The sequence below is a fragment of the Lathamus discolor genome, chromosome Z (genome assembly GCF_037157495.1).
Source record: "Lathamus discolor isolate bLatDis1 chromosome Z, bLatDis1.hap1, whole genome shotgun sequence".
In the NCBI taxonomy this organism is placed as follows: Eukaryota; Metazoa; Chordata; class Aves; order Psittaciformes; family Psittacidae; genus Lathamus; species Lathamus discolor.
Genome location: NC_088909.1, coordinates 23730794 through 23753960, shown reverse-complemented (window position 1 = coordinate 23753960; position 23167 = coordinate 23730794). Strand labels below are relative to the sequence as shown.

The 23167-nt window shown below is 52.4% G+C and overlaps 2 protein-coding genes across 3 annotated transcripts; one reads left to right on the top strand and one right to left on the bottom strand.

The window, feature by feature from the left end:
* Nucleotides 1-244: 244 nt before the first annotated feature.
* EXOC3L1 (exocyst complex component 3 like 1) lies at nt 245-8649 on the bottom strand. The gene is made up of 13 exons (XM_065663892.1): nt 7828-8649; nt 6800-6960; nt 5558-5777; nt 4593-5253; nt 4305-4422; nt 3988-4113; nt 3784-3884; nt 3241-3351; nt 3025-3154; nt 1919-2041; nt 1422-1577; nt 928-1052; nt 245-431 (listed from the first exon to the last, which is right to left on the bottom strand). The coding sequence occupies exons 1-13, from the start codon at nt 7868-7870 to the stop codon at nt 245-247; spliced, it is 2262 nt and encodes a 753-aa protein (XP_065519964.1). The 5' UTR covers nt 7871-8649.
* On the top strand, nt 8497-23141 carry E2F4 (E2F transcription factor 4). Of its 2 annotated transcripts, XM_065663898.1 has the most exons (10): nt 8499-8878; nt 10229-10338; nt 10816-10979; nt 11502-11543; nt 14230-14291; nt 14952-15237; nt 16278-16469; nt 18009-18056; nt 20774-20818; nt 21127-23141. In XM_065663898.1, the coding sequence occupies exons 1-10, from the start codon at nt 8708-8710 to the stop codon at nt 21240-21242; spliced, it is 1236 nt and encodes a 411-aa protein (XP_065519970.1). In that variant the 5' UTR covers nt 8499-8707; the 3' UTR covers nt 21243-23141. The 2 variants fall into 2 exon arrangements, with proteins under 2 accessions (XP_065519971.1, XP_065519970.1); XM_065663899.1 differs by lacking the exon at nt 18009-18056 and having other exon boundaries at nt 8497-8878.
* The last annotated feature ends 26 nt before the right edge of the window (nt 23142-23167 follow it).

Here is a 23167-nt window from a genome sequence, read left to right as displayed (position 1 = left end):
CAGCTACAGGCTGGTTTTCTCCTGACCTGGATCTCCTGGGACTGGTGCTTGCAGCAGGGAACAATCAGCCCAGCAAGGCAAGAGCAGAGGAGGATGGCACATATCCAGACTGTCTCCAACACAGGACAAGGTGCTGCATAGGGGATGCCGTATGCCATCTCCACTCTCCCCTCATGCAGTCTTAGCAGTGGCCTGCATGGTCCATATGTCCGCGGGGTAGTGGGAGCAGGCTGTGGGCACAGCGTCAGGCACACTTGCCCTTGCGAAGGCAGAAGGGCAACTCCGGCATGGGGACCAGGATGGTGCTGAAGATGGGCCGGTAGCTCTCCGGCACGACCTGGGGATGCTGAGCCATCATGTCCAGCACCATGTGCCGCACCTCCTTGGAGACATCACCCCGGATATCCAGCAAGGTGGAGATGTGCTCGTCGCTGGTAGAGAGCAAAAGGTGAGTTGGGTGCTGCCGTCTCGTGGCACTGTCCACAGTATCCCAAAAACCTCCCATGATCCAGAGAAGCTGAGCTGAGCCCAGTGGAGAGCTGAGGCCCTGCACCAGCCAAACTTTAAAGTTTACTTGAAAATAACCCCACAAACCTTATAGATTTGGTTTTGCCATTTCATGGGTTTCAGCTGATTCTGACATTTCCAATTTGGTGGTTTGTGATTGCTCACACTTGGTTTGGCCACCAAATACAGGTGGGTGAGTGCCACAAGCAGAACTGCTTTTTCCTTTACATCTTTGCCCATCAGATTTTGCAAGAACCCCTCAAATCTGGAGCATGTGAAAGGGAAACCTCAGGGACAAGGGGAAAAAGCTCAGGTTGGTGCCTGCTCTGCAGCGTAACCTCCCAGGGTCCATCCCAAGCACCTGCCCTGGGCAGACTCACACCTTCCCCTTCTCACAGGAGGCCAGAGCCGGGCTTTTACCTGACGTCAGGGTACTTGGTGATGAAGCCCAGCACCTCCAGGCTGAGCAGTGCTGGGTCTTTGAGGCAGATCAGCTCCTGCAGGGCAAAGACAGCCTCCAGGCTCTGCTGACTCTGGTCCAGACCCTGGGAGGGAGAGCAGCCACATGTGGGACCACGAGGCCACCACAGTGGCTGGTGAGATGCAGCCCAGTCCTCAGTACCCACATGAGGACCTGCCCCTTCCACCTCCCCATTCAGCATGTCCCACTGTGCAGCCTCAGTGACCACCACTGGACAAGGTCGATGGTTCCCTGAGTCCCTGATCCAGCCAGTTCCTCCCTTCCTGGCCTCCCAACGGCCCAAGTGTAACAGACATATCTTGTTCATTGGCTGATGTACCCAGCTCCATCCTAGAGGGCAGCAGGAGGGTGATGGAGTGGAGCTGTAAGCTCCCTGCACCGACCTCACTGTGTGGCCAGCCCCAGCTCCCCAGCACACCACAGCACCTCTCACCAGCCCACAGAAGAGCTCACGGAGCTGCGTAGCATCCAGCAGCAGGCGGGCACAGAGCTGGCCCCGCTCCTCCTCACTCTTGCACACCACCTTCTTCTGCATGAGCGCCCGCAGGTACTGGCTGGCCACCAGCAGCTCAGTCTCCATCAGCAGGAGCTGGGCAGGGAGAGCTGTTAGCACTGGGCACTGACTGGGTGTCAATCCCAATGGCCCAGGGAAAGGCAGAGGAAAAGGGATTGCATACAACACCAAGTCGTGAGGACAACCTGCTGGGAAGACCCCTGGCTGGAGGGACAGAGAAAGGAGCTGAATTTGGAGGAAACCCTGAAGACCTCTGTATGGTAGTGTCCTCCGGGCTGCTCCAGAGGATACAGGCTCTCCAGCAAACCCAGCAGCGACTGCATCCTCTGGGGATCCTGCACCCCAGTGTGGCACCCAACCACCCTCCTCACCCTACAGACAAGAGCCATTTGAAAGACACCCCGCAGCAACCGTACCATGAAGACGGGTCTCCTGACGTGGGAGAAGTCCTTTGCGTACTTGTCAATCACTTCACACATGCTGCTGACAAGCTGGGACCCCAAGAGCCACTTGCGGGAATGCAGCTGCACGCAGAGGGGCTGGAAGGAGCAGAGGAGCAGCCTGTGGTGCCCTGTGTCCACTCACCCTCGCAGCCACGGGGCACCTTGACATCCTACCATTGCTGCCTGCTCTGTCTGCAGTGTCCCCCCTGCTGCCATCCAAAAGTCACCATCAAACCAGAGGAGTGCTCCAGATTAGGAAATGATGAAAACATACAGGGTCTTCCCCTCTCTCACACCCAGAGAGCCACTGGTTAGGGGTTTATCTAGGTCCCAATGCCCCATCGTGAGCAGCACCCAATATCTGGGCTGCAAGTTACTCCTTTGGGAGCTTTAGGCCTGACCTGCTGCAATTTTCTTCTTAATCCCCACTCCACTTCCCTTGTGTGTATGTAACATGTTTATGGTCTTTGATCTCCTACTCCTGCCCCGCTGTCCTTGCCTCTCTTCCTGCCTGCAGGCAGACATTTCCTCTGTGTCTGCTGGGGCCAGAGCAGTCCACACTGCCTGTGAGCGTTTCACCCTTTAGCTGCTTCTTTGTTTTCATGGCATTCTAGCCCTAAATAGCAATGCCATTCATCATTCCAGATTTTCAGTCCAGGAAAGCTAAATGTGACTATGGTGGCAGGAAATGACTCGGGCAGTACATGGGCTCATATCCTCCACAGGGCATCGCCTCTCTCCTGCTGGTTCTCTGCCATGGAATAGACATCAAAAGGAGCACTGGGCAGCCAGGGGGGTTGTAGCTCCTAGTCTTTGTTGGAATGTGATGTGGGGATCACGAGACATTTGCCCCAGTGATGCAGTGATGTCTGGTGACACATGGGGTGAGCTGTGTGTGGTTATCAAGGTCTGAGAGCCAGGCTGGTGGAGATGTCCGCAGGATGATAGCAGGGCAGGGGGTAGTGGTGGTGATGCTTGGCAGGTATGAACCCCACCTGGGGTTGTAGCTGTAGGGCTGTTCTTGCTGGGGACAGGTTTGTTGCAGCCCTGCCAGCCTCAGTGGCTGTGGACAAATGTACCTGCAGGTCCAGGAGCAGCTCCTCCAGCAGCAGCTGGCAGGCCTTCTTCTGTGTCCTGTCAAAAGCAGCACGGAGAGACAAGGGGACTTCTCTGCAGGCAGTGTCAGGGTGCAGGGAGGAGACAGAGGAGCTGGAAGAGAGAGCAAAAGGGAGGATACAGCTTCCTTTTGGGTGGTGGGATCACTATAAGAGCTACAAAGTGCTGGGGCACGTTACCTGAGAGCCAGGTTGTTGTTGAGTGTGGCCAGTAGGTAGGACATATAGTACTTGGGTACGGAACGGTCCTTCTGGTGCTCCTTCCCGCACTGCACTATGGCTTCCCGCAGCCTGCAACACAGTGAGTCAAACATGGATGGGCAGAGCTCTGGATGTCTCGCCACAAAGACCTGGAGTTGGGGTGCTCCTGGGGGCATGTGGACCTCCACAACCCTCCCAGCTCACATGGCTCTTTCCAGCTCCAGCCAACAGGTTGGAAAGTGACGGGTTATTGGGCAGGGTGGGAAATTGTACCCATTCTGGACCCCCTTGAAAGAGCAGAGCCTGGTGCTACCACAGAAGCCCCTAGGGCAGCACGCCCAGAGAGCTAATGCCCCGTAAGGGCTGGGACAGTAGTTCCATGGGTAAACAGGCTGCTGAGCCTTCTGTGCCCTGGATGAGCACTGGGTGCTCTGCAGCAGATCTCCTCCATCAGCCTATGATGCTTGGCCATGGCACCCCGGGTTTGTGAGGACGAGCAGGGGTGCGAGTGGCTCCACTGACCGGCCCAGAAATGCCTCAAGCTCCTCTAAGGCCATGTTGTAGACCTTCTGCTGCAGAGACTCAGTAATCAAGGAGGCTACCTGGATATTCTCTTTCAGCATCTGCAGAGGGAGAGGCAAGTGGAGTCAGTGAGAGGCTGCAGGCCATGACCCCCGTCCTGGGGGTTCTCATCATGGTCCTGCACCCACGGTGCTGCAGACCCACCTGCATGACAATGATGGGCAGGGCTGACTGGAAGAAGCCCTGATGGTCTGTCTCAGGTTCCTCTTCCCTGAACCATTCCTTGAACTCCACCTCCAGGGTCCTCTGCATCCACTCGAGCACACTGGCCTGTGGGATGGGTGCCCACCACTGTCTGCCCAAGAAGTCAGGTACTGACTCCCTTTGAGACCCAACACAGCTCAGCAGCAAGTTCTGGGCCTCGTCCCACAGGCTCACAGTTTTCTGCTGCTGTTAGAGCAGATGCCAGCTCAGTGGTGGCCACTGGGTCCTCATACCCATTGACCGTCCAGCTCACTCACCTTGACTTTCATCACGTATTTCCTCTCTGTCTGATCCATGAGCTCAGGGGACATCAAGGGACCCAGAGCAGAAACATCCACTTCTGGGAGAAGGTCGGGGTGACCCATCATCTCTGGGCTGGAGGGCAGAGGTGGGACAGGGCTGGGAAGACCTGTGTTTTACAGGAGTTCCCACCTCTCCCTCTACCCACTATGATCCCCAGGCAACCAGAGCCACTCTCCCAACCCACCCATGTGCTGGTGGACAGCCTGGCTCTCCACAACCTCCCCTGCTGGGTAGGTGCTGACCTGTGGTACACACAAAGTGCCCACTCCAGGAGGAGGAAGAGCGCCTGTTTGTCCAGGTCCTCTCGGAGGATGTCCTGGAGGTGGCTGCTGAGGGCCTGGTGGAAGGTGGCAGTGCAGACACTGAGGATCTTGTAGTGAGCTGGGACACACTGGACCATCAGGTCCTTCACCACACGCAGCTCGGACACGATGCCTTTCTGCAGCGCTGCCAAGTGCCTGGCCAGCCCTGACCCCTCCATGTCCATGCGGGGGGCTTGAAAACGAGATCCTGTGATGGTCTCCTGGAGAATGTGGTAGAACTTCTGCCTCCAACCCTTTGGACGGCCGGGGGGCAGGAAGGTGGCCTCCAGGAGCAGAGTATCATCTATTTTCTCCTCCCGCTCAATGATCCTTATGGCGCTGACAAAGAGAACTGGGTCCTCATGCACCAGATGCAGGCTGCTGCCCACGATGTCCCACAGCTGCTTGGCCAGGGTCTCATTGAGCTCCTGGAGGCCACTGAAGTAGGATAGCACAGTTGTCTGCGCACTGGAGAATCCGCGGAGGTGCAGCTGGGAGAGGATGTCATCCCGGAGGTTTTCCATCATCATGAGCTCTGCGTGGGCCTCCAGAAGCTGCTGCCCATGGAGCAGCTGGAGTGTATGGGAGAAAACCTCTTGGACTGTGGGAAAGGGAGGAGAAATGCCAGGAATGAGTGCAGAGAGTGCAAGGGGTGGCCACCAGGGTCATGGGTGCAGGGTAGCAGGGAGATGGTCAGGGGAAGGGCCTGAAATCCAGGACTTTGGGAACACCATGCTGGATCAAGCCCTGGGGATGCAGTGGCATCTCCATCCACGGAGACCTTCCAAACCCAACCAGCAAAGCCCAAGCAACCTGCTCCAGCTTTGCCACCAGCCCAGGGCTGGACTGAAGCTCTCCCCAGTGCCTTTCAGTCCAAAGCTACGAGGACCAGGCCAGTGTCTTACCTGAGAAGAGCTGGGGCAGCACCTGGACCACTGAGGCCAACTGCACGTGCTCTGCCATCAGCGCCCGCATCTGCTGGAGGCCCTGGAAGCGGTCTGCAGTGTTGAGTAGGGCCCATCGCGCAGCCCCCAGGTCCTGGCACAAGCTCTGCACCTCTTGGGCTGCTGACCGCAGCTGCTCCAGCCCTGCACTTACCCCCTCCAGGTAGGACTGGACAGTGGACTGGGGAGCAGAAGAGGACAAAGTGGCAGTGGAGCAGCTCCCAAAGGCTGGAGGACTCACACACCATGTGCCCCATCCCTACAAGGTCCCTTTTGCATCCAGTTTCACAGCCTCACAGGGCCACACCTGCTTCTGCCATCACACCATCATACCATTACATCCCGAACCCTTCTGCGATGACCCCATCACACCTAGCTCCAGCAGGAGGAATGGCGCATGCACAGTTGGGGGATGGGCATCACTTTGAGTGACCAAGGCAGCAGGTGAGCTGTAACCAGATATTTTTGTTTTAAAAGACTACTTTGCTTCTGCAGAACAGTAACAGGCCACAGGATCCCCATGTGCCCCCGTAAAGGGGGCATATTAATGGCATGAAGCACCTCAATGGCAATACAAACCCTCCTCCCAAATGGATTTCCATCTTTTCCAGCCCTGCAGCAGTGCTGGCACATCTTCATGCCCTGTCTACTCATTTAACTCCCAGCTCCTGGTGCCAATAAGTGCTTTAACCAAGCATCACCAGAAGCAAGTTGCTTTCTGAGGCCATATTGCTTAAAATGTGTCACCTCCTGGACAATGCACCCACATTCCAGGTAGGACAGTCTCCAAAATTATCAGGAGAAGCTCGAGGTGCTCAGACCTTCTTAGGGTCTGAGGTTAATTATTCCTTGGGTTATGCAAAAAGAGTTGACCTGAGCAGCGAGTATGGGGAGCCCTTATGGATGTGTGGAAATGTTGCTTCTCCTGTGCGAATCTGCAGGTAGGGGCAAGCTGGAGCTATTTGCCTCCTCCTGGCCAGGGTGAACAGGAGCCTTTGGTGCTGGGATGGAATGGTGCGATGTGCTGAACACCCTTGGTGGTTTGCTTTAAGGAGGGGTAGAGACATGGGAGACTTGTTTTAGGACAAGATTTTGACAGAAGCGGACACAGAGATGATTCAATGCACAAGAGGGAATGCTGGCTGGGGTCTCTGCTTGGGGAAGCTGTGGGTGTCCCTGGGGTGAGCTGTGCTGAACACCCACCTTCAGCCTGGACTGGATGGAGCTGTTCCTCTGTGTCTCTCGGCTCCGGTACTGCCCCAGCCCCTCCAGTTTCTCGGGGCGGTAGAACACCCCAGAAGCCCATTTCAGAGCAGCTCCTCTCGCCAACTTCTCGGCTTTCTCTGCTTCTGGCCACTCCTCATCTAGGGATGAAGCCAGGGGTTAAGAAGCACAACAAAGCCTCTCCTGGCAGGGCAGGAAGGGCCCCTGTGGCAAGAAGCTGCCATCAGACTTCCAAGTGCACCCAGATGTGTGAAACAAAGACTGTAAGTGGGTTCACCTGCGAGAGCCCCAAGACACCACCACCATGGGCTGGGGTTGTCACAGTGGCTGTGCTGAGGGGCTGCCACCCAGCCCCACAGCTTGGGCTGCCCTGCAGGCCCAGCACACGACCCCACCACCCTCCAGCACAGTGCTGGACTGTCTGAGGAGGGGCTGATGCCACCAGGAAGCCCTCGGCAGGGCTGAGGCTTTAGCAGTGAGTCAGCAAGAGGGGTGGTGCGATGGCAGCTCTTGCATGAGGGAGAGCCAAGCCGAGGTGAGGTGGGCAGCCACAGTATCCCCTTGGCACAGGGTCCAAAGCCATGCCAAGGACCCCTGGCCAGAGCAGTGCAGAGCTGAGAACCAGTGCAGTTATCACACGCCAGCCCCAGCAGCAGATTTCATTGTTTCATCTTGCCCTATCCCCAGCACCTCCCTGCAGCCTGTGGGGATGTCACCATCAGGCTCTGCTCTGCTGTGAGCCTGCCTGCACCGGCACTAGAGGCTTCAGAGGAGGCCGGTGGCTTTGAGGACGAGCCATGTGATGAGCAGCGCTGCTTTGGGCACAGTTATCACCATCAGGAAACAGAGCCAGGCTTCACCCTCACCAAGAGCACAAGGACCAGCCCTAGCACAGGGAAAAGGTCCATGGGGTGGTGAGGCAGAGGGCAGGGGAGACCCCAAATTGTACTGCAAGCCGTCCCTCCCTGCCCACCGCCGCCCCGGGGCTGGCCGCATCGTCACGTTACCTCTGGGGCTCGCAGCGCGCTCGTCCTCCGCAGACAAGCCCATGGTGTCCCGGCTGTGCGGAGCTAGCAGAGCCAGGGCAGGGCTGCGCAGAGGAAGCGGCGGCCGTTTCCTCAGCCTCGGAGCCCCATTGTGTTCCCGCAGCTCAGGACGTCAGGCACGGGGGGCGGAGGGGAGGGGAGGCACAAGGGAAAAGGCGTCGCGGCTGCCGCAGGGCTCAGGTCTCGAAATCACTCCCCGTGTGCCCCGGGCGGCCCCGCAGCCCCTCGCTGTGCCCCGCAGCTCTGCCCGGGGAGCACGGAGCGAGGGGCGCCAGCCCCCTCCAGCGCACCTTGTGCGTCCGTTCCGGGAGCACAGCCAGGAAATTTCCGCCTGGCACAGCCAACCGAGCGGGGGGGGAGTGGTGATGGGGAGAGAGAGCGGGGGGAAGCGGCGATGGACCATCCCCACCGGGGACGGACTTTTCTCACTGGGAACGGACCATTCCCACTGGGAACGGACCATTCCCGATTGGAGACGGAGCCCTCCCGGCCGGGGATGAACCCACTGGCGTCCCTCTGCCAGACACAGCCCTCCCGGGGAGCGGGACAAAGCGTTTGCCCCCGCGCTGGGACCGATGATGGGCACAGCAGCAAGCCGAGTGCTGCAGGGTCTGACTGTGGCCTCGGTGCCACTGGGAGCGAGGGGAAGGACGCCCCAGTTTTACCCTGGACTGTTCCCCGACGCGCCCGGGGCAGGCGGCGCCCGCGGCCAGCACCGCGGCCCCGCAGGGTACCCTCCAAAAAGCAGCCCAGACCCCTCTCCCGTCCCGGAAGCTGCCCCATTGCCCCGCGGCCCGGAAGCGGAAGCGCGGCGGTGCCGGAGCCGGCGGACGGCGGGCAGATGGCGGAGTGCGGGCCGCAGCCCTCCGGCGGTGGGAGCGGGTCCGGGTCCGGGAGCGGGTCCGGGAGCGGCGCGGCGCCGAGCCGGCACGAGAAGAGCCTGGGGCTGCTCACCACCAAGTTCGTGTCGTTGCTGCAGGAGGCCAAGGACGGCGTGCTCGACCTCAAGCTGGTGCGGGGCTGCACGGGGGGGACTTGGGACGGGCCTGGCTGGAGGGGGGTCGGCACTCGGGGCAGTGTCGGGCAGTGTTTTCGTGGTTAAAATGTCCGTTAAGTGGGTCGGTGTTGGTTAGAGTGTGATTGGGTAGGTGATGCTGTGAAGGCTGGAGCGCCTCTGCTCTGACAGGCTGAGAGAGCTGGGCTGGTTCAGCCTGGAGAGGAGAAGGCTCCTTAAGGGGAGACCTTAGAGCAGCTCCAGTGCCTGAAGGAAACCTGGAGAGGGGCTTTGGACAAGGGCCTGTAGGGACAGGACAAGGGGGAATGGCTTTAACCTGACGGAGGGGAGACTGAGATGAGCTCTTAGGCAGAAGTTCTTCCCTGTGAGGGTGCTGAGGCCCTGGCACAGGTTGCCCAGAGAAGCTGTGGCTGCTCCAGCCCTGGCAGTGCTCAAGGCCAAGTTGGACAGGGCTAGGAGCAACCTGCTCTAGTGGAAGGTGTCCTTGCCCGTGGCAGGGGTTGGAACTGCATGAGCTTTAAGGTCCCTTCCAATCCAAACCATTCTATGATCAGTTGTGTGGGTGTAGGGTTGCCAAAATCCTAGTCTGTTACTGCCAGGTGAGAGGGAACATCATTCCTGTGCTCTGTGTGTGGTGCCACTGCTGCTATTGGTCCTGACTGTGCTGGTGCAGCACACATTCTCTCTTGTGGTGCTGGGTTGCTATGTGGTAGTGGAAACAAGGCATATTGGTGCAGTCTGGCATGTCCCGAAGCCTGAGGGGAGTAATATTGCATGAGCAAGGCAGAAAGTTGCAGGCCTGCTCTGGAGCTCCTGCCTTGCAGCCGTGCTTATGCTCCTTCTGGCATTCTGTCTTTCAAACAGAGAAATCCGACTCTTGAATGGTGTTGGAAGTTCTGTCAACTGCATCAGTTCCAATTTAGAAAAGGCCTTTGAGTGTTGACTTTGCTAAACCACTGTCAGTTACAGAGACAGCTCTGCATTCTTCTTCCCATCCCCATCTCTTCCATCCTGAAGGAGCACTGAATTTTCAGGCTGCCAAATTAGTATATTCTAGCACTGCTTTGCTGCTGTGGAATGATAATTTGTGGATCCACCATGAGCTGGATGGCTGAATTTGGTTTGTGTTTAGTGAGGAGATTGCGAGGTAAGAAAAGGGACAAAGGGTCAGCAGCTTCTTTTCTCATGGTCATAATGACATTGAGAACATGGCTGTGTAATTTGAGGTGCTGGAACAAGACAGGAACAAGATGGTGAGCAGAGTGCTTGGCCAGGAATAAACCTGACAGGCAGAAAGGAGCGAAATGTGACTGAGAGTTTGGAGTTAAGTGCCTAACCTTTTTGCAGGCTGCAGATACCTTGGCTGTGCGACAGAAACGACGGATCTACGATATCACGAATGTCCTGGAAGGCATTGGGTTGATCGAGAAGAAATCCAAGAACAGTATCCAGTGGAAGTGAGTGACAAGAGAAGTTTTAAATTGTTCGCAGGTTCCTTCTAGGCCAGGTCTGAGTGACACTGGGGTTAAAATGTGCTGCTCAGACCAGGGTTTCTCAGTGGTCTGTGTGTTCTGGTACTTCACCCAGCTGGGCTATGGTGATGGTGGTAATGAGGAAAGCTGAAGTACTTATGTCTTTTTTTTATAGCAGAGCTGTTATTTTGACAGAAACTGTTTGAAGCACTTTGGGCTAGAAAAGATGCCTGTCATGGGACTGGAGATGGGCAAGAGTCCTGCCAGTCTGCAGGATGTAGGAAGATGTACCAGACATTGCAGTGCTGGGAGGTGGGGATCTAGAGCAGGTACAGATGAGGCTTTCTGGGTGATCTGGCCTTTGGCGTGTGACAGTAAGGGAGGTGGCAGCGTCTGAGAAGTTGGGGCTGGTCTGGATGCCTGCAGGGCCTGATGCATGTCACTTCTTTTTATCTTGCCCAGAGGGGTGGGTCCTGGTTGCAATACTCGTGAAATAGCTCACAAACTGATCGAGCTGAAGGCAGACATAGAGGACCTGGAGCAGCGGGAGCAGGAGCTGGAGCAGCAGAAGATGTGGGTGCAGCAGAGCATCAAAAATGTTACAGAAGACATGAAGAACAGTCAATATCCTTTCTGTGAACCTATTACTGTCTCTGCCTTTGCTTGTGGGGCTGGAAAGCAGAGACCTGAGGGCTGGGTTGGTGCTACCTTGCTCACAGCAGAGGAGTGGTGGTGACCTGTTGCTGCTGGAGGATCTGCACTGAAAGAGTCAAAAGGCAGTGCCTGGCTTTGGAATTGGGGTATCTGTCCAGCCTGGGAGCCAACTTTCTTTGGGGTGCACGGCTCCTTGCCTGGCTTTTTAAAGTAAAAACCACTGTAATGTTTACCATAGTGAGAAAAGTGCTTCTCTCCGAGTCGCAGTTACCACTTCCTGGAGTGCAGAGCTGCTCCTGTGGCTTGCCTGTATTAGGATGTCAGCTCTGACGAGCATGTAGCTTGCAGACCTCACCTGCAGACCATTTCAGAGTGTGGCACAGGGAGCCTTCTGGGAATGGTGTTTTTTGTGCTCAGGAAGGAAGCACCAGGTGCCGTTTGAGTTCTCTGACTGCACAGGAAGTTGCAGGCTTTCTCCTTAACATTGGAAACATTAGCATATGTAACACATGAAGATATCTGCAGGTGCTTCACAGGTGAGGAAGTGACATTCCATCGCAAAGATGTAATGCTGCAGTCCTAGCAGTCTGTCCCAGCTGCTTCCTCTCTCCAGGGAAGAGGAGGCAGGGAACCACAGGCTGCCCAACAGTATCAGGTTAAATGTAGTGTGAGCTCTGTTGCCATCCTGGGTTTATGTAGCACTGAGTTGTAGCTTTCTTGTCACTATCAGAGCAGGCAGGTGGTTTCTGTTACTGGAACATGGCTGCTATTCCTAAGGAAGTCTTTTTGCTGGGTGTCACTATGTGGATGTGCATGAGTTGAGTTAGAAGCCTGTTTTTTTAGAACACTATCCACCCAAGGCCCTAAGTTTTAGGGGCTTGGGTGGACAGTTTTCTAATAAAGCAGATTTTATTGCGTGGTAGAGATCTGGGTGTAAGCAGGAAGACAGCATAAAACATGGTCCCCCAGCTGCATCGTGACCTCTGCCAACAGGAATGCAAGAGGGAGGTAGTGAAGAGCGGGATGGAAGGGAATACACTGCTGTGACCTCACTCCCTTCTGTACTGCCTTCATAAAGCTGTGAGGTCCCTGTATGTGTCTCTATGGGGCAGAAGTGAAGAAGACCCACAAGAGTGTCTCTTCTCTATTGCCAATTTTAATGACAGCTATAGGACCAAAACTAATTAAAAAATTCCCTGGTGGCCAGCGTGCAGCTCAGCAGCCTGCAGGACACGAGCTGTTCTTGCTACAGTAGTGTGGAGTCACCTTTCTGCTTCAGTGGACTCCTTGCCTTTCCTGACCACAGGCAGCCTGCATCTGCTTGAAGGAGGGATTGAAGCTGCTTACCCTGACCTCCCACATGTAATCTCATCCTTGTCTTTTCCAGGCAGTCTTCTCACCCTACACTTCATCAGCTCTTCTGTTTTCATTCTTTGCCTTTGTGTGCTTTCCTTGTTCACCAGTGGGCTTTGTACTGCTCAAGTTCCTGCTGGTACTATATGCAACCACCCTCTTTGCTTTACTGTTTCTTCTGACTGAAGCTAGTGCTTTTGGGGGCAGGGATTGTGTTTTCAGTTTCACAGTGCTTGGGGCCAGATAATTCTTCCAGATTGTTCTGAGTTTGCTGGAGACCAGCAGACAGCTTGTTGCTTGGTTGATTGAGTGTTTTGCATTTTATTGCACCTGGTTTTTGTAAAGCAGCTTGTGTTTGAAGTTAGACGTCACCAAAACACACAGAGATTAGAAGGCAGATCTGAATTCCCTCCAGAAGGGAGGTTTGGTTCATGGTTTTTCTATTGTCTGTTCAGTTTTCTTGTAGGAATGTGCCTTACGTGACTTTTGTTTTCTCTCCTGAGCATATGAGCGTTGCAGAGGTTCCTTATCGGACCAGTTGTGTTCTTGAACTTTGGTCAAGTTTGAATTTCAGCTCTTGTTTTTTCTGATTAATTGCTATTGAACTGTCTCTCACAAAGTGAGTTAGGGCTTGAGAATTTCCATGCTTGGACTCTTGTCAATGAGTTTGTTACTTGGATTAACTAAAAGGAAAATAATTAAGAATATATTAGTTTATAGTGACATTGAAATGTTGTTTTCCCATCTGTTACTGTTATTGCAGACTCAAAGAGGAAATGGAAACACACTGTACACTGTTTTGTAAAAGTATTTGGGATGTAGCTATCAGGGGAGGTACAAACACAGCACCTGTATTTGAAGCTAACAGGTCTTAAAGCTTGAGCTTGTGTCTTTGAGCTTTAATATGCATTGATGTTTCTTTACAACATTTTTCTTAAGTGCATATTTGTTAAAGGAATCCCATGTTACTGATAAGTCCTGTGTTATTTTGTATCCCTGTAATCTTAGAGGATCTGACCTTTGATTGCCTGCCTGAAATTACAGGCATTGCTCCTCTGCTCTCCATTCTCTCCCATTGCTCTGAGGATCTTCCATATTACAAGTGAAGCTTAATGCAGACTACCAGTGAAGTGCAAATACTAACCACACTAAAGCTGAAACATTCAAAGTGAAAGCTGCTAACTGCTTAGTCTGAGTGTGTCTAGTGTTCACAGCGCTGGTATTTCTCTGTTCACATTTCTCTAGACCCGAATATAGACTGGAAGCTGCTCACCTGTGATTGTGTTATTAGGGAGACAGATCTTAAGGAGCTGCAGAACTTGAAAAGAAAAGATGTTGTCAGCTGGGAACCAGTCCTGCATGTGCTGGGCTCTGCAAGGTCCAATACAACTAGCACCAGGCAGCTGTCTCGCCAGTAGAGACTAGAGTATTGGTTTTGGGTACTGGGTCTCTAGTATGAGGTTGCTATGCTGTTGGCAGCCTGGCTCCTCAGCCTAGTTCAACACCATCTCTCTGCTGGCTGTGCAGCTCTTGGAGTTGTGTGCTCTTTTGGTTCTAATTCACATCTAAAAGCTTGTGACTGTAGGAGGAAAGATCCTTCCTCCAATATTAAGGTCTTCTCAGAAGTGACTTTAAGCCAGCCTTTCTGAGGAAAAGAAAGGTTAGTCCTGTTAAGGATGCCACTAAAACACTAGGATTGCTTTAGGAGAAGTTTTGCATGTTCTTTGGGCCCTGAGCAGTTGGGCATGTTGGGAGCTGTTTGATACGCTTATCAGGTCAGGTGGGTGTAAATGGCAATCCTCTCGAGATGGGGGGCTTTGAGGAGGAGCTCTTTGTCAGTGCTTAATGATCATCAGTCTGTTTCCACAGGAGACACACTCCTTGCGATTCGAGCCCCATCAGGCACACGTTTGGAGGTGCCCATCCCTGAGGTGAGCAAGAAATGCATGGGCAAAGTGCAGGAGTGTGCTTGTGTGTGTGTTGGGGCAGGGATTGTTGGTGGATTGACCAGGCTGAGAGTCATAAGTCAGGGATGTTGATGGAGTCAGAGAAACCGTCAACCCAAAGAAAGCTCCAGATACTAAATAATTGCCAGGAAACTGTTATTTGGAAGTATCTGAGTATTTGCAGAAGCAGCACGGGAGAGGATAGTCCTGAGAGTTAGGGGAGTTGTGTGTGGAACAGTGCCAAACTGTCTGGACAGCATGTCTTGGAATCACAGCCTGGTTTGGGTTGAAAGGGACCTTAAAGCTCATCCAGTTCCAACCGCCTGCCATGGGCAGGGACACCTTCCACTAGAGCAGGTTGCTCCAAGCCCCATCCAAGCTGGCCTTGAGCACTGCCAGGGATGGGGCAGCCACAGCTTCTCTGGGCACCCTGTGCCAGGGCCTCAGCACCCTCACAGGGAAGAAATTCTGCCTAAGAGCTCATCTCAATCTCCCTCTCTTATAATTTAAAACCATTTCCCCTTGTCCTGTCACTACATGTCCTTGTAAAAAGTCCCTCTCAGATGCCTTGCCTCTGTGAAATTCCTGTTCTGTTTGGGAAGGGCATTTCATGTATGGTTTTGTTTTGCTTTTGACTTTTCTCAGGGCCTAAATGGGCAGAAGAAATACCAGATCCATCTGAAGAGCACAAATGGTCCCATTGATGTTCTCTTAGTAAACAAAGATACTTGGAGCTCTCCTCCCGTTGTACTGCCCGTCCCTCCACCTGAAGATCTCATTCAGTGCCAGGCAGTTGCAGCCTCAAAACCACCGATCTCACCAGTTGCCCACTTCCAGGAGACATCTGTTCCCAGCAGCACCAAGCCCTCTACACCAGCATCTGCCAGCAGTCAGGAGCACAGCCCTCCTGCACAGAATTCCACAAGCACAGGTGAGAGGAAGGCTGCAAGAGGCAGAAACAGGATGGGGGCTGACAAGGAGAGTACATTCCTCAGCCTGGCTGGGGCTGGCACTGCTGGTCATGCAGCTCTGTCAGCTCCTGGCAAAGGGGGCATCTCTGCATTTGCTGCAGTGAGCCTCTTCTGTCTTCATTAGTGGAACTGGCTGTGGTAATGGAAGAAAGACACTTGGCTTCATGGGGCTGGTGCCAAGCTGAAGGAACAGTGGTAGAGAGAGACTGGTCATACAGATTGGCGGAAGTTTGTAAAAGGGTCTTTTTGAGTCTCAAGTTCACCTTTCAGTTTGAAAAAACACTTTGTCAAAAATACTATGTTAGGTTTGTTGTGGCTTTGTCCAGCTAAATTTTGAAAGCTTCCAGCAGTGGAAATCCCCAACTTCCTTGGTGAGCTCTTCCAGAGCTGCAGCACTCTCTCAGCAAATTCCTTTTTACAGATACCTGGATGCTTTGGGCTGCATCTTGTGCCTGTTGTGCATGTTAATGTTATTCGGCACCACTGAGAAGTTCTTAATTTTTGTACCTATCTTTCAGGTAGCTGCAAGATTCTGTTACATTGCCCTTAGACTTCTCTTTGCCTGACTTAACAAGCCCAGCTCCCACCCCGTCCTTGTAGGCCATGTGCCCTATACCCCTGGCCAACTTGGTAGCCCTCAGCTGGATCTTCTCCACATCTTTCTTGAACCGGAGGATGGCCAAAGCTGGATCCCAAGTGCAGTCTCGGCACTGAGCAGGATAGTAACTTCCCTCAGTGTGTTGGCCACACTTCTCCTGGTGTAGCTTACTGTTTGGCTTGTATTAACTGCTCTGAGAGCATGCTTTTGGCTTATGTGCAGCCTGACATCACCATGACTGCTCTCCAGCAGAACTGGAACAGGGAGGTTTTGCTGGGTGAAAGCAAGAAGACTTCTTCCTATGTAGCTTGGCCAGCATTGCAGTGAGGATTGAGTCTGCTGCAGCTTGCTTTGGAGCTGGTGGGAGATGACCTTCCTGTGTGTGTCTGTGGCTTTTCCCAGAATGCAGCGTCTCAGTAGCAGAGTCCAAGAGCAGCGACGACTTTGATCCCATTGGGAATGTCTCTGTATCACCCAGCCAGCCGGCTGGATTGGACACCCAGCCGCTCGAGTCCTCTGCCTCACTGGACAGCAGCTCCATCCTACCCAGCCCCTCCACTGTGTTTGAGCCCATCAAGCCTGACCCCACAGAGAGTGAGTATGCACCTTTGTTTCATGTGTTGCTCCAAAAGCATCCTGTTTGGAGTGAGGGAAGGGCAGCTGGGCCTGGAGGAAGGAGCTGGACTCCATTCTGCGTTTGCTGTCAGCCACACTCTGCAGGGGATGAGTAGGCACTTCCCTGTGAAGTCGCAGGGGAACCTGGTGAGAATGGGATTGTATTGTGTCTACTGTTCAGCCACTTTCTGTGATCATAGAATCACAGCCTGGTTTGTGTTGGAAGGGACCTTAAAGCTCATCCAGTTCCAACCGCCTGCCACGGGCAAGGACACCTTCCACTAGAGCAGGTTGCTCCAAGCCCCATCCAACCCGGCCTTGAACACTGCCAGGGATGGGGCAGCCACAGCTTCTCTGGGCACCCTGTGCCAGGCCCTCACCACCCTTACAGGGAAGAACTTCTGCCTAAGAGCTCATCTCAATCTCCCCTCTGCCAGGTTAATGCGTTTCCCCCTCATCCTGTCCCTACAGGCCCTTGTCCAAAGCCCCTCTCCAGGTTTCCTGTAGCCCCTTTAGGCACTAGAAGCTGCTCTGAGATCTCTCCTGAACCTTCTCCAGGCTGTCAGTACTAGAAAATATGAAAGGGACATTCACATGATACACATCTCTGCTGTTACATGTAGGATTATTCCTTTTCAGTCCCTTCTGTGCACAATTTCCAATTTTTGTGATTGTGTGAAGCTATAGAACATGCAGGCATCACTGAGAGCACCTTTGTAACACTTGGGCAATTTTCGGTAGTAGAGCTCTCATCTCTGTTTTCCTCCTTTATTTGGGAATATTTCCTCTGTCTTTAGTAATCTTGCAGTTTTAATGATCTTGCAGTGTAGATTTGGGGAGCTTCTTGGTGTGGTTGGTGAGGTGAAATGGGCTTTAAAAAAGGAACATTATTGCTTTATGCCAGGAAATGGCAGGCTGGCCCAAGGAGAGAAAAGGATTCTCTAGCTAAGACGCACTGCTGTAATGTTTTGAAGCCTACCTTCACTGCAGAAACACTCTAGGTTTGAGGGTTATGGTTAGAAGAGGAAATCTTACCGGTGCTTTTTTCACACTTCTGCTGCTAGCATGTCCAGGAAGCATGAACTGTCTGTCTTTATCTTGGAGTAATCTTAATTGTGAAATTAGGCCTTTGATGTGCATATAGTTTACCATATTCCAGCAGGCCTGTGCTGCCTCTCTAAAGGCATGTCCTCATCCTACACAAGATAAATCAAGAGCGTGCACACAAGCTGACACCATGTGAGGCTTATGTCCAGGCAGTTACTCTGGAGATGCTGACTGTGATAACATGCTCATGTCCTGGGGCTGCTATAGGTTTATTTTAAAGTGGTCAAGCTTTAGTATTATATTGCTTATCATTGCAGCAGAAATATGTAACACTGGGTGTGGGAGCAGAGCTCTGGATGGCATAGGATGATGTGGATGTGTAAAGATGCAGTAGGATAGTAGGTGATTATGCCTTAAAGCTTCAGACTGTTCATGTAATGATGCAAACAATTTGGTTGATTGTATTTGCAGTCTTGGAACTTCCCAAAGAGCTGTTAGAGATGTTTGATCCAACAAGAGGTATGTTCACTCCCTGACCTCAGCTTTGTTCTGCACCCATCTACCTGCAGAAGTGGGACAGTTTGTTTTATTCACTTGCTTTTGGATTATTTGGGATGTGTTTTTTGTAGGGTGCTTCTGGCCTTTGGTGGCTGCTGGCTCTACTCGTAGTTAGGCACTCTTAAAATTGCTGTTTTCTGTATGTATTTTTCTGTCTTTGTGTTGCCAGCAACCTTTCCTAGAGTTTGCCCAACAGTGTGCACACGAGGGCTTTCCTGTCGCCATGCCAACACTGATCTGGGCTCTGGCTGCTCATGCTCCTTCTCCAACTCATCTGCACCACGTAAAATTAAAAATCCCTGTTAGTCCCATTTCAGCTGTAGCCTGCCCAAGGCTAATCCAAGCAGATACTCTAGGGAGATAGCTGCCTCTCATCTAAACCCCTGGTTTTGGTGGTGGTGGTAGTTTTGGAGCAGTAGGGGAGGGGATACTGCTGCTTGTGTTAGGAGTTCTTCCTCTGCCCAAGGAATGCCTGGGTGTTTCTTCCTAATGGCGGGATGGACTTATGGCTAAGGGCAGGAGAGGTGAAGGAATTTGGTCTGACATAAGCCTAAAGTGTGAAACTCTTTTTGTCTGCACATTTATTTCCTTTCAGTGCTGGTGGAATACTTTCTAGCCTTGCTGCTAAGCAAGCATACCATGCTAAGCACATACCAGCACTTCAGTGGTGGTCCCAGGATATGTACAACAGACCCTAATTCAGTGCTCTAGCATGTGCTTTGTGAAAGTGCTGCCTTTGTGTAAAAACTCCTCAGTCCCAAATGCAAGGCTGCAGCCCGTGTGTGAGGAGCCCTGGGTTCTACAGTCAGCCTGGAGGGCTCCTTTCCTCCTTGCCCAGCACCCAGAGTGGATGAACTCTTGGTTCCTAATGCCTGAGTACATCTGAAGAGTGAGTGTGACTTTGCAATGTGAGACATAAACTGCTGCAAGGCCGCACATGATGTAGAAGATGTAGCTTAACTCCAGCTGACACTACTAAAAAGTTGCTTGCTCTCTATGGTAATTTGTGTTGTTTTATAGAGTACTCCTCCCAGTTTGGAGGGGGAAGATAGAGATCCAGGAGTAAAGGACAGAACAGAGTCAGTAGCTGCAGAGGCAAAGCTCAGGACTGGAAAAAAACCCAAACTACAGAGGTCAGAGAAATGGGCCTTGCAGGAAGCTCCATGCAGCCTCTTTCCTCCCAGTAATCCTAGTAATGTCACCCAGGCAGTGATGGCTGCTTTAAGGCAATTTAAGCTGCAAAAGCCTGGAGTTCTTCTTTAGTGTTTTGTATTGGAGTTACTTTTTTAGCATGCTTTTCTCTGTCTTTTAAATGGGTGCTTAAAAACTGCTTGTTTGAAACTCATATCCTGGAAAAAAACTGAATTGCAACACACACAGGTACACACCCTCCTGTATTATCATACCTAATCTAAGAAGGTAGGTTCTGCATTTAATTGTTATTTATTGAAGCTGGGTTTAGTCCTGTCTAGTCACTTGGTGTTGGAATTCTCTCATCGCATGGCACAGAATTAGACAAGTGGGTTCTTGTCTTCTAGTAAGTGGGCTCCTGTGGATTAGTGTCTTGAAAACGGGCTCATCTGAGTTTCTTTTTTGAAAGCTTATTTCAAGTGCAGGTGGTAACAACTCAGTTAGATTTAACTGGAAGTTCTCTGGGCAACCTGTACCAGGACCTCACCACCCTCACAGAGAAGAACTTCTGCCTAAGAGCTCATCTCAGTCTCCCCTCTGTCAGGTTAAAGCCATTCCCCCTTGTCCTGTCCCTACAGGTTCTTGCCCAAAGCCCCTCTCCAGGTTTCTTGTAGCCCCTTTAGGCACTGGAGCTGCTCTAAGGTCTCCCCTTAAGGAGCCTTCTCTTCTCCAGGCTGAACCAGCCCAGCTCTCTCAGCCTGGCTCCAGAGCAGAGCTGCTCCAGCCCTCGCAGCATCTCTGTGGCCTCCTCTGGACTTGCTCCAACAGCTCCACATCCCTCCCATGTTGGGCCTCCAGAGCTTGGTGATCCAGGAAGGCCATGCAGAGTTCAGCTGTGCAGTCTGTTTGGCAGCAGGCAGCCAGTGAATCTGCCAGGGCATATGGCTGGATTAGGCCATGGGCCAAGGGGAGCAAATCAGGGGGCCAAAGAACAAAAATGTGGAGGAGACAGGAGGCTTATTAGTTTTCCTGCTCCTGGAACATCTCATCTCATCTCATCTCATCTCATCTCATCTCATCTCATCTCATCTCATCTCATCTCATCTCATCTCATCTCATCTCATCTCATCTCATGGTTATTTTTTTTTTCTCATGCTTAGCAAAGTTGGTGGGTGTAATTGAGGACTGTGAATATGGGCTCTATCAGCTCCATTTCAGATGCCTGTTGAAAAGTTGCCTATGGGGGAGTTTGGGGCACCAGCTAGCATGCCAGTGCAGGGGCAGGGCACAGCCTGTCACCTGAAGGACACTGATGTATGGTTGAGCTAAAACAGGCAGAAACCTCCTGCAGATTTTTTTTTTGATGTAGGTTGAACTGTCACCAATTTACCTTTGCCCATGGCCTTTACTACTGCCTGCTGCACACTCTGTGCCTTAGGGAAGGGACAACAAGGGTGAGGAGCACACTGGGAAGGGTGGGGAGAACTATACAGCAGCACAGTATGATAGCAGAGTGTGTGGCTTAACCATGCTTGTTTCTTTCCCAGAATGTATGAACTCTGACCTGCTGGAAGAGCTGATGTCATCTGAAGGTGAGTCTTTGGGCCTCGCCTTTATGGTGTGGCCTCTCCAGGGGAGGAAGACTCGTGGCTGCAGACTTACCCTCATCTTTTCTGGGCTCTGGACACAGCCTCTGTTCTCACTGTCCTGCCAGTCCCTGACAGAAGTGTGAGAACCAGGAAAGCCTGTCTCTTCCATATCACAAGGCTGATTTGAAGCAACCTCAACGACTTAGAGTGAGGTGGCCTCGTGGCTCCACAGCTCCATGACCACTGGCAGCTTTTGGCTAGGTGTGGGAGTGCTGGGCTTTGTAACCAACTGTGAGCTTCTCTTTCCCCAGTGTTTGCTCCCTTGCTCCGCCTCTCCCCTCCACCTGGAGATCACGACTACATCTACAACCTGGATGAGAGCGAAGGCGTCTGTGACCTCTTTGATGTGCCTGTCCTGAACCTCTGACTCCTCAGTGCAGCTGTGAGCCTCACAAACACAGACCCTTTTGTAACTCTTTTGGAAAGTGTCTATTTTTGGATTCCTTTTGTGCTAGAGCTCGATAAGTGAGCGATTCAGATATGCTCTCTTATGGACTCAGAACCAAGAGATGTGGACTTGCAGGCTGGGAGCCTCCCTGTAGCTTCTTCCTCTGTTGCATGTGCAACTTGCCCTGCGCATCTCCCTCTCCATTGGATTCTGGGCCTCCCTTCAAGGGGTCTGTGTTTTGAGTGTTCCTAGTTCATCTGTAGAGATTGCCCACCTGCCTCTCCGAGCTTCCTCAGATCTGCATGCCTTTTTTTCCTGCACTCCCAGAGGCACTTTGCACCTCCTGGGTACCACAAGGAGCCCTAATAGCGTGGTCAGTTAACAAACCCAGAGGTAGTTAGCTACATTTCTCAATGTGAGCAGGTCAGATTGGCGTGGTTGCATTTCTGAATGACGAGGGGAAAAAAAATGGCACCAAAGTGTCCATTTCTTTCAGTGACTCCAGACCAACTAGTACGTTTTACAAGAAAAAGCACTTTTTTTAGCCAGCTGTGCCTCCTAGTGGGACTCGGGAGTTGAGCACTCCTGGGAAGACCCAGGAGCTGAGTCCTTCCCTGCTTGTGCATCAGCAAGAACGCTGCTTTTGCATTCCCCAGTCTGCTGAGGCGTGAGCCTAGGGTTCCAGCTCCCTGTACACAGCTGGGCTGTTCTTACAGGGCTAAAGAAGAAGTGCCAGTATGGTTCATTTTAGATTTTATTTGGTTTTGCATGACTGAAGAGATGTTGGAAAGGATAAGACTGTTCCAGCTGGTGCCTGTGAGGTACTCCAGGTACATCAGAGCCTGCTCATATTTCCAAATAGTTGTCTTCTCCAGCCATTGCACTTGAGCCTTCAACTGTCTAAAAGACGACCAAGCAGTAACCGTTCAGTAGTACTTTGCTGTGACAAGTTATATAGGTGTTGTCATAATAGTGCTTTCCCCTCCCCACTTTTTCTCTCTCAGAATCTGTTCAGGGTCAAGCTTTCTCAAAATTTGATTTCCTCCTCTACTGTTCATACCGACACTTCCAGTTCCTGATCCTGTGGCAGGATCTTTACCTAGCATGATGCTTTCTCTGCATCATTTTTCCTCAAGATGTTCTTCCTTGTTTTGTAATGGAAGGTCTGCTGTTGGGTTTGTTGTGGTGATTGGGTGGTACTAGTCTTGGACCATGGGCAGTTTAGTTGGAGTAAAATGCCCTGATGGATTTGAGCTGTATTTTGAAAGCTCCAGTTTCTGGGTTTCGTTCAGGTTCTGCATTTGAGTGTATTCAGTTTTGCACATCTTCCTGCCAACACAGTGGTAGCAGCTTTCCTGCCTTTCCTCATCCACAAACTGTGAAGAGAGTTCCAGGCCAGGAGCATGGGCCTTGCAGAGAGGGTGCTTGCAGCCGACCATGTAACCCGCTGATGTTTAACTTCTCCTGTTAAACAGAACCACAGCCAGCTGGAGCACCACCAGTAAGGGATGTCAAGTCTTCAATTCTTGGAGCCCACAGAGGTGACAAGAATATATGCCTGGGACCTGCATCCCTAAGGTGGCTCCTTGGGCCACCCATGTGGGTCTGTGCCAGAAGAGCTGGGAACAGGATGTGTTCCAGGACCATCTCTGCAGCCCCATCCCATTTGGGAAAGGCATAAAGAATCCAGGAGGAACAAGGGGATGCTCCAGTTTGAAGCAGGCAGCAGCTGCCAGTGAGGCGGCCGTGGTGTGGGACCCGGGCAGTAAAATTCCAGCATGTAGCCAGTCGCTGAACCTTCCCTCCTTCGTATGGAAGCCGGCTGGGATGCCCTGGTCCTGTGCGCATTAGCTAGGCTCAGTGGCTTTGGTGTAGCTCGAGCTCTTGGCTTGGCCCTTGCCCTC